General features: G+C 47.4%; 1 protein-coding gene across 1 annotated transcript; it reads right to left on the bottom strand.

Moving 5' to 3' along the window:
• Positions 1-1,840: 1,840 nt before the first annotated feature.
• Positions 1,841-10,608, bottom strand: LOC116986633 (CMRF35-like molecule 3). Its single transcript, XM_033042212.1, has 5 exons — positions 10,484-10,608; positions 6,315-6,638; positions 4,264-4,405; positions 2,480-2,587; positions 1,841-1,910 (listed from the first exon to the last, which is right to left on the bottom strand). Exons 1-5 carry the CDS (start codon positions 10,578-10,580, stop codon positions 1,841-1,843), a joined length of 741 nt encoding a protein of 246 aa, XP_032898103.1. The 5' UTR covers positions 10,581-10,608.
• Between the last annotated feature and the right edge of the window lie 400 nt (positions 10,609-11,008).

The raw sequence follows: 11,008 nt of genomic DNA, 5'->3' as shown, positions 1-11,008 counted from the left end.
CCTCACCACGGACAATGCCCCTATCAGGAGTGAGCTGCAACACACTCCAGTTGCCTGGATTGGAGCATCTCCTCGAAGCTCTGCTTCATCCTGGTGACATTTGCCCGCTTGACTGGCACTCTGTCCATCACCGCAAACATTCCCTTGCCCACCCCATCAACCCCCTCCCCCAAATGCGGGCACATTGTGTCTGAGCTTGTACGGGATTAGGAGGCAGAGATCAGCCATGTTGGAATGGCGGGGTAGACTCGATGGGCCGAATGGCCAAATTCTACTCCTGGAACATGTGAACTTGTGATCTGGTTACCCACCTTAAAATGCACGTCACTAATTTGTCCAGCCTTCCTCAGCTTCTCATGTGTTGAAACGTTACCCAGGAGAAATAAGACAAAGCCAAACGTGATCAGGTAAGTCCACTCACGTCACCAGGTAAACACCAGGTAGATTCTTAACTAGTATTCAGTACATGTGTCAGAGGTTATGGAGAGAAGGCAGGAGAATGGGTTTGGGAGGGAGAGATAGATCATCCATGATTGAATGGTGAAGTAGACTTGATGGGCCGAATGGCCTAATTCTACTCTTATCACTTATGACTTTATGACAAAAATTCAGCCTTCTTTATTTACGTTTAATTATTTTAATCATTATTCAATGTGCAGGGTTTTACACGGCAATTCAATTGGTAGTAAAGTTAAAAGTTCACATTCTGGAGAGCCAGCTTTGAGTTCTAGTTTATTTACTGCTGTCTTTTGAGTGAATATTGGGTGAATATCAGGATGTCAAGCCAAGTCAAGTCAAGTTTATTTGTCACATACACATACGAGATGTGCAGTGAAATGAAAGTGGCAATGCTCGTGGACTTTTGTGCAAAAGACAAACAACCAAACAACCAAACAAATTATAAACACAATCATAACACACATATTCTTTTACATAATAAATAATGGAAGGAAAAACGTTCAGTAGAGTTAGTCCCTGGTTAGATAGGCAGTCCCTGGTGAGATAGGCAGGGTGGGATGTACAGACGTGTCTGCAAACATAGGTGCAGAATTCGGCCATTTGCTCCATCGAGTCTACACCGCCATTCAATCATGGATGATCTATCTTTCCCCCTCCATCCCATTCTCCTGCCTTCTCCCCTCAACCTTTGACTCCCTGAGTAAACATGTCAATCTCCACTTTGAAAATATCCATTGACTTGTCCTCCACAGCCGTCTGTGGCAATGAATTCCACAGATTCATCACCCTCTGGCTAAAGAAATTCCTCCTCAAGCGGTCAAGTTAGATTGGACATAGGTGGGGTGTGGTGATGCTGTAGGGTCAAGGTGATGAGATTTGTACATCTCCAACTGGTGAACACCCTCTCTGGCCCTGAAAAGCTAAACGATGATTATTGGGCGTCATTCCGTCAGAATAACAATATTGATATAACGATTACCCTTCATTTTTATCTTATTCTTCTAACGCGTGTCCACAGTTCAATACTTGTAATCATTTAACCGTTTTTATATCCCCATTGCTCAATGGTTCAATGATACTTTATTGTCTCATGCACATGGGTACAGTGACATTTCTTTTGTATAGAATTCAGTAAAAATCTTACTTTATGTAAGCACAGCTGAAGCTAAGGACAAGAGTATTAATAGCAGATTATATGATGCAGTACACAATAGTTGCCACATTTCTGGCAGTATCTTATATTCTTAAAGATCAAATTGGTCAAAAAGCAGAGTCTTATTTTGGGCTTACAGGCCCGTTGTCATGGAGACGGCACTGGGTGGGAGTTGCAGGGGTCGACCTGGCCTGGCGATGTTGTCGGTGTCGGCCCCACCCAGCCAGCTCACCGGCGCTGTTCCGCTCCTTCCTCCACCACTGCCGACCCCATCTCCAAGGTCTCGGCTGTTCTTTTCCTTGAATAACAATTAAAACACAGTTTATAATCTCTACCATCAAATTTTACCCGAGGAAATGGCCCAGGGCGGCACAGTGGCGCAGCGGTAGAGTTGCTGCCTTACAGCGCCAGAGACCCGGGTTTGATCATGACTACGGGTGCTGTCTGTACGGAGTTTGTATGTTCTGCCTGTGACAGCGTGGGTTTTATCCGGGTGCTCCGGTTTCTAACCACAATCCAACGACGTGAAGTTTTGTAGATTAATTGGCCTCTGTATAATTGTAAATTGTTCCTCGTGTGTAGGATAGTGCGAGTGTACAGGGTGATCATTGGTCGGCGAGGACTTGATAGGCTGTGTACCCTTTAATAAAATCTGACAATGTGCACTTTAACCACATGTGATTTTTTCTATTACAAATCTCAAATTGTGGAATAGAGAGGCAAATAAATAAATGAAGGGTCTTTGTCCGAAACATTATGGAGGGCACTGTATGTCCACACTTTATCTCTATATTTCTAAAGTAAACTCCCATCATTTCCAGTTGAATTTAATGTGAACACCAGAGTGAAGAGGTTGCAAACTTTTACCTTTTAAAAGTTGTCACACAGCTGATGGAAACCGGGAAGAGAAGCAGAACTCCAAAGAGTACCCAGCGTAACACACCCCAAACACGGCGAACATTCAGCACAATGTCCCTGGAAATCCAAGGAAATATTATTTCTTCCACACAGAGTTACCACAGATCAACGCTGGGAATTGTCTTTCATCATATTGCACACGGAATCATTCAGTGTGATCCAAGGTTGTGGCGTAGACATTGGTGAGATGTTTATATCGCAACATGCACCCATTCCTTGGAGGTGTTCCATGACTACATACATTAACAACTTAGATGTTCATGTTGGTGGTCAGACATAGAGCAGGAAAACATGACCTTTGTCCCAATTTCCCCACGCCGACCAAGATGCCCTTATCTACACTAGTCCCATCTGCCGGCCTTAGATGTTAATGTTGGAAGTATGATTAACGAGTTTACAGATGACACCAACATTGTATCATTGTGGATAGTACGATAATCATAGACCACAGAGGGATAAGAAGCAACTGGTATGTTGGGCAGAGCAATGCCAGCAGGTATTGAACCGTGATAAGTGTGAAGTTATTTGTTTTTGGCATCATATAAGGGTAGACATTCACAATGGTAGGGCCACTGGGTGTACTAAGGACAGAGGGACTTTAGTCAGGGCCAAGGAGTATTTATTAATGGACTGGAATGTGATCAGCCACGCTTTCTGAAAGTACTGGGACTTTGAGTCACTGACCTGTGTCGAGGCGATGAATCATGAGTCCCTGGTGGTCGATGCTTCCGGAGGCAGAGTGGGTGTGGTGGTTCCTGAGGTGGTGGTGACCATATTTTAATCCAGTTTAGTTTAGTTTTGAGATATAGCGCGGAAACAGGCCCGACGGCCCATGGAGTCCGCACCGAGCAGCGATCCTCGCACACTAACACTAGCCTTCACACACTAGGGGCAATTGACACATACGCCAAGCCAATCTACTTACATACCTGTACGTCTTTGGAGTGTTGGAGGAAACCAAAGATCTCAGAGAAAACCCATGCGGTCACGGGGATAACGTACAAACTCCGTACAGGCAGCACCTGTAGTCGGGATCGAACCTGGGTCTCCGGCGCTACAAGCGTTGTAAGGCAGCAACTCTACCGCCGCGCCACCGTGCAACCCCCCCCCCCCCCCCCCAACACACACACACACCAAAGTGGTGAGGATATCTGGGTGATATGTTTGAGACCCTTGTGAAGATAAAGTGAATGAAGTCTTTGAACATTAAATGTTTAAAATCACATCCTGTGCCACTTTAGTGATGTGTGGGTGATGCTTCAGTTGGGAGCGATCTTGCTCTGTGTGGGGAGTTTCTTGATTCGAATCTCAAACCTGAGATTTGAGCAAGGATCCTTCCTAGGCCACCATAGATGTTACCAAGCCCTTGATCTATACATGAGGCTCGCCCATTGAGATGTCAGCTCAGCTGTAGAGTTGCTGCCTCACAGCGCAGGAGACCCGGGTTCGTTCCTGACTACCGGTGCTGTCAGTGCAGAGTTTGTACGTTCTCACTGTGATCGCAAGAGTTTACTCTGGGTTCTCCTGTTTCCTCCCACATTCCAAAGACGTGCGGGTTTGTAGTAAGTTGTCCCTAGTGTGTAGAACAGAACTGGAGTATGGGGTGATCGCTGCTGAGCGCGGACTCGGTGGGCCAAAGGGTCCATTTCCACGCTGTATCTTTAAACTGAGCTGAATTGAACTTAACTAATTTGTTCTCAGGTGAGGCTGAGTTGGCTCTTCGAGTTACTAACCTGTTTGGAAGTGTTGAACCCTGAGACTCAGTGGAACTTGCTGCCTCGGTGGTTGGTGCATCTTGAGGCAGGGTTGTCCGAGCCCTTGTGTTTATTGTTGCAGAGGTGGTGGTGACCATGTCTGGGCGGCTTGTTTGAGACCCTTGTGGAGATAAAGTGAATTAAGTTTTTGAACATTAAATGTGTGAAAGCACGTTCTGTGCCACTTTAGTGAGGAGTGGGAGATGCCTCAGTTGGGAGTGCTCTTGCTCTGTGTGTGGAGATTCCTGGGTTCAAATCCCAATCCAGAGATTTGAGCAAAGATCCTTCAGAGGCCACCATAGATGGACCAAGCCTCTTGAACTAGACAGGAGGCTTACCCATTAAGATGCCACCAGATGGTCACAAGCATTCAGAGACTTCTTTCATGCCCTTCAGAGTCCCACAGGCTGTGTTATCTGCCTGCTGCTAGAGTTAGGCCCATGTCTTCTACATTGGAGAAGAACTTAATGCAATTGGGTTGGAGGTATCTACCTGAAACATTAACTCTCGTTCTCTCTCCACAGATGCTGCCCAACCCGTTGAGTATCTCAGCTTATACAGTTTGTGTGGCTCAGTGTAAAGTCTATATCACTCATCTCATGAGGATTCTTCGTTCATACGTTATAGAAACATAGATAATATGTGCAGGAGGAGGCCATACAGCCCTTCGAGCCTGCACCGCCATTCATTGTGATCAGGGCTGAACGTCCCCAATCAATAACCCGTGCCTGCCTTCTCCCCATATCCCTTGATTCCACTAGCCCCTGGAGCTCTATCTAGCTCTCTCTTAAATCCATCCATTGATTTGGCCTCCACTGCCCTCTGTGGCAGGGAATTCCACAAATTCGCAACTCTCTGGGTGAAAAAGTTTTTTCTCACCTCAGTCTGAAATGGCCTCCCCTTTATTCTAAGACTGTGGCCCCTGGTTCTGGACTTGCCCAACATTGGGAAATTTTTTCCTTCATCAAGCTTGGCCAGTCCTTTTATAATTTTATAAGTTTCTATTAGAAACCCACTCATCCTTCTAAACTCCAGTTTTGAGCCTAGTCTTTTCAATCTTTCCTCATATGACAGTCCCGCCATCCCAGGGATCAATCTCGTGAACCTACGCTGCACTGCCTCAATCACAAGGATGTTCTTCCTCAAATTAGACCAAAACTGTACACAATACTCCAGATGTGGTCTTACCAGAGCCCGATACAACTGCAGAAGAACCTCTCTACTCCTATACTGAAATCCTCTTGTTATGAAGTTCATGTGACAGGGGCAGAATGCAGCCATTTGGCCCATTTTTGTCTACTCCGCCATTCAATCATGGCTGATCTATCTCTCCCTCTCAACCCCATTCTCTTCCCTTCTCCCCATATCGCTTGACACTCATACTAATCGAGAACCTGTGAATCTTAAAAATACCCAATGATTTGGCCTTCATTGGAAACATGTTAAAACCTTTTCCCTGTCCCTCAGTACAGACGACAACAATAAATTGAGCTCATGAATCACCAAAATTTGTGAGACACAAGGAAATGCAGGTGCTGGAATCTTGGGCAAAACACAAAGTGCTGGAGTAACTCAGTAGGTCAGGCAGCATCTGCGGAAGGAATGAATAGACGATGTTTAAGGTTGGGTCCCTTCTTCAGGTGTTGTGTGTGTGGTGGGTGTGACAGTGACGGGCAGGGGGAGAGTGTGAGGGGGCACCAGAGGTTCTGGCTGTTCCCCTGCTCCAGTGAGGGGCGGCAGAGGTTCTGGACCCGGAGCGATCGTCTTTGGGGAAATGAGCCGCAGCAGCAGAACCGCCGGTCCTCATTGATGAGCTCCCCCCCCCCCACACACACACACACACACACAATGCTCCTGGGACAGTGGGCTCTTGGTGTGGCCCCATGGGCCGGGACCCCAGTAAATGTGCTCCCCCCTCCTTCACCCCGACCCCCAGGGATGTGGCACAGAGTCACCGTCAGGACCGAGGCCGGGAATTCCCAGGCTGGAATGTTCACATCTGGGAGAGTGAGGAGAGATCGTCAACGTACCTTCAGAAACCGTCAATAAGATGGAGGTCCTTTCATTGCTTGATAATATTCCCTTTACAATCACACACCAGTAGTATCCTTCATCACTCTTCTCCAGCTTGTCGATGGTTACTGAAACTATCCGTTGTGTTTTGTCATCACTCATCGATGTTCTCCCTTGTTGTGGGTCATCAGTAGAAACCACGGTAGGAGATGTCGGGTAATATTCACCTTTACACCATAGCTTGTCGTTGTCTTTGTATTTCTGAATATACCGACATTCCACAGTGACCGACTGCCCCAACTCTCCCCTCACCTCCTTGGGTCCAGTTATTCCCCTTGACCCTGTTGGCACATTAATGATGAAAGATCACTCACACTGCAGCAACACAAGCTGAGGTTTAACAATAAAAAACATGTCATTTGTGCTGTTCAGACAGGTTCATGGTTTCGCATAGATCATGTGTAGCAAGGAACTGCAGGTGCTGGTTTCCACCGAAGATAGACACAAAGAGCTGGAGTAACTCAGCGGGACAGGCAGCATCTCTGGAGAAACCGACGGGTGATGTTTCCTCGCCCATTCCTTCTCTCCAGAGATGCTACCCGTCCCGCTGAGTTACTCCAGCATTTTGTGTCTCTCTTCTTTTGTATAGATCCTGTTGCACTTTAATGCTTTTCCCGCTGGTGTTAATTCCCATTTCACCGGGATTGTTCCCCAAGTTCCAGTGAAAGCAGAACTGAGTTCCTTCTTGAACACTTTGTCTACTCCACTGCGATATCTATCTTCCAGCATCTGCACTTCCTTCTTGAACACTGCTTCTGAATCTACCTGGCGCCCAGATCCTCCTTCCCTGTGGGCGTGGCTTGACCAGAGTGGTGGTCGTGTGACAGGAAGCCAACCTGTCACTCACTCTGACCCACCCTGTGTTCAATCTCACTACAACCCACTTCCCCATTGAACTGGTAGAAACAAGGAACTGCAGATGCTGGTTAATGCACAAAAGGACACAAAGTGCCGGAGTAACACAACGGGACAGGAACTATCTCTAGAGAAAGAGGAACTCTCTGGGTGAAAAGATATTTCCTCATCTGAGCCCTCAATGGCCTACCCCTTATTGAGGTCACAACCTTAAACTGGACAGGAACTATCTCTTGAGAAAGTGGATAGGTGACGATTCATAGAAACATATAAACATAGAAAATAGGCGCAGGAGGAGCCAGCACTGCCATTCAATATGATCATGGCTGATCATCCAAAATCAGTACCCAGTTCTGCTTGCTCCCGTTATCCCATGATCCCATTAGCCCTAAGAGCTAAATCTAACTCTCTCTTGAATACATCCAGTGAATTGGCCTCCACTGCCCTCTGTGGCAGAGAATTCTACAGATTCACAACTCTGGGTGAAAAGGTTTCTACCCCATCTTAAGTTAGTTGTGTGTGTTAGTTGTCTGTGCGTTATGTGTGTGTGTGGGAGGGAGGGAGGGAAGTAGAGAAAGACGGGATGGAGTGAATGAGAGAAAGGAAAAGAGCGGAAGGAGGGAGGGAAGGAGAGAAGGGAGGGAGAGGGATGCCGGGGTCCAGGCAGACGGGTGTGAGCTGAGGCCGATGTTTGTATACGATGCCCCAACCCCCGGCCCAGCCCTCCGTGTATTGTTCACCACCTCTCCCCGGGGAGAGAGAGGGGTGGAGCCGGGGCTGTGTGCGTGATGCACGGCGACTGGAGGGGCGGGAGCGCTGCCGTGAGTGAACGACCCACCTCCACCTTCTCCATTCCCCCTCACACCCCCCTCCCCGTCTACTCCTTTCTTCCCCCTCCACCTCTCTACTCTCTCTCCACCCGGGGTAGATCTACCCGAGCCGAGAGTAGATTACTCTGGCGTGTGGCCCCCTTATTCATGGGGTCCAATTGGGAGCAATCGGTCCAATCGGCTTAAGGCCGGCCCTGGGTATTCAGTATTCAGTATTTACTTTAATGTCATTTTAACTTACATACACAGAAGAAACAAAAAATTGTTTCTCAATCAGTTCCCGTCAGTGCAGTTAATAAAAACAGAATAAATACATATAGATTTAAAATTAAAATTAACATATCTAAAATAGGCCTAAAAATTGAAATAAAAACAGACATTCAGACCGAACAGTGGCTTTGCTTTGACAGGTGCCTAGCTGTCAAAGTATGGGCGAGGTTAGATGTGTTGGTGTATGATGTATGGGGAGGGGACACAGTCCGTTAACCAGTATTATTGCCTGTGGGAAGAAGCTGTGTAGCATCCTGTTGGTTTTGCAGCTGATGCTCCTGTACCTCTTCCCAGATGGCAGAATGGAGAAGATGTGGTGTGATGGATGATAGGGGGTCCTTAATAATGGAGATGGCTCTGCTGATGCTCCGCTTCTGATAGATCTCCAACAGGAAAGGGAGTGGAGCACCAATGATCCTACTGGCTGTCTTCACTATCCTGTTAAGTTGTGTTTGTTCATAAGCCTTGCAGCTCCCAAACCAGGAAGTGATGCCGTGGGTCAGTATACTCTCGATGGTGCCCCTGTAGAAGGACCTTAGGTGAACAGTAGGGAGACCTGCTTTCCTTAGTCTCCGGAGAGGGTGGAGCCCTCTGGATACATGGATAGGACAGGTTTGAAGGGACATGGACCAAACATGGACAGGTGGGACTAGTGTTGCTGAGACATGTTGGCCGGTGTGCGCAAGTTGGGCCAAAGGGCCTGTTTCCAGACTGTATCACTCTATGACTCTAACACATGTGAAACTCTGTAGATTCAGGAGCTGGGGTGGAGACACATCATCACATCAGTCCAGGTCGGCTCACAAGCCCCAAGACAAATGCCTTGAAGGAGAACTCAGAGGCTGGGGAAAGGACAGTGTGTAGAACAGCTCGAGCAGCTGAGTCTGTTGTAAGGCAGCCATTTTTTCTCAGAAGGGAGAGATTACCACAACTTCTCCAAATGCTAAATTGGACAGTCACTCTGGTGCTTCATCATTTGAGATGCCCGCCTGTTCCCAATGGCTGGCTTTCACAGGCTTTTTCTTTGAATGTGCTAAGGTTTAGGTTCAACATTTCCCATTACAGTGCGTGGAGGGAGTGCCGTGTGTCTTTGATAGACACTAAATGCTGGAGTAACGCAGCGGGTCAGGGGGCATCTCTGGAGAGAAGGAATGGGTGACGTTTCGGGTCAAGACACTTCTTCAGACCAACAGTCAGGGAGGGAGGAAGTCAAGAGATATGCAAGGGGTTAAGCGTTTAGCTGATCTGCTGTCAAGTCACTGAGAAAGTTCACCTGGAGATAGTTTGCACCAGGATAGTGGAGCAAACTCTCTGTTCTGGGGGCAAAAGTTACCCCTACACCCATAACCAACAAGGCCAGCAGTGGGGTCATTTTCTACAGGGAGTTAGCTGTGTGCAATTTGGCTGCACACAGCATCACAACAGTCATTAGTGCAGGGAAGCACAAGTGTGCAAGCACTTTATCTTTAGTAGCTCGTAGCCCAGTAGTCTGCTCTGTGGCTCAAAATTATTCAAGATGCTAGTAAATAAATCTGAAGAACAGATCATAAATTCATTAGTACTAGGAGCAGAATTAGGCCATTCGGTCCCTCAAGTCTACTCTCCTCCATTCAGTCATGGCTGATCTAGCTTTCCCTCTCAACTAAATCCCCCTGCCTTCTCCCCAGGACTCCTGACACCAGTACTGATCAAGAATCTATCCATCTCTGCCTTAGAAATATCTATTGATGGCCTCCACAGCATTCTGCGGCAATCAATTCCACAGTTTCACAAGACTTGACTAAATAAATTTCTCCTCATCTCCTTCCTAAAGGAAGGTGCTTTAATTCTGAGGCTGCGACCTCTGGTCCTAGACTCTCCCACTAGTGGAAACATCCTCACCCCATCCACTTTATCCAGGCCTTTCACTATTCAGTAAATTTCAATGAGGTCTACGAGGCAAGGCAAGCTGTAGATAGTTATCTCCCTTCTCCACAGGGAGCGAGCTGTGTGCAACTTGGCTGCACACAACACGACAACAACCGCTGATGGAAGTCTCTACAGGAACTAACGAGTGTTGATCTATTTATCATCAGCTCCCCACACATACAGAGAGGTCTGTGGTTACAAATAATTCAAGTCGCGGGTAAATAATTCTAAAGAACAGAGCATTTTGTAAAACAACGATTTACCTGGTGTGAGACCAACAGCGACAAGAACCAACAGAGCGACTGTTCCCCTGGATCTGGGCCGTTTCTGGTGGGTGAATTCTCCCTGTCCCACCGCCATGTCTCGGCTACGTTGGATCGGTTTGGTCCCTGCACTGCGTTTGTTTTGTCCTCTTCCTCATTTACAACAGAAGTCAAACCGTCAATTTCCGTTTACTCAGGAATCGACTTTGCAGTGGTTCGAAACTTGGTGACTCACTTGCCACATCCCCCAGCCTCCTCACCACGGACAATGCCCCTATCAGGAGTGAGCTGCAACACTCTCCAGTTGCCTGGATTGGAGCATCTCCTCGAAGCTCTGCTTCATCCTGGTGACATTTGCCCGCTTGACTGGCACTCTGTCCACCACCGCAAACATTCCCTTGCCCACACCCTCAACCCCCTCCCCCACACTGTGTCTGAATTTGTATGGGATTAGGAGGCAGAGATAGAAACATAGAAACATAGAAATTAGGTGCAGGAGAAGGCCATTCCACCCTTCGAGCCTGC

Source organism: Amblyraja radiata, chromosome 24, assembly GCF_010909765.2.
Source record: "Amblyraja radiata isolate CabotCenter1 chromosome 24, sAmbRad1.1.pri, whole genome shotgun sequence".
Taxonomy (NCBI): Eukaryota; Metazoa; Chordata; class Chondrichthyes; order Rajiformes; family Rajidae; genus Amblyraja; species Amblyraja radiata.
Note: the sequence above shows the minus strand (reverse complement) of the source record. Positions and strands in the feature narration are given on the sequence as shown.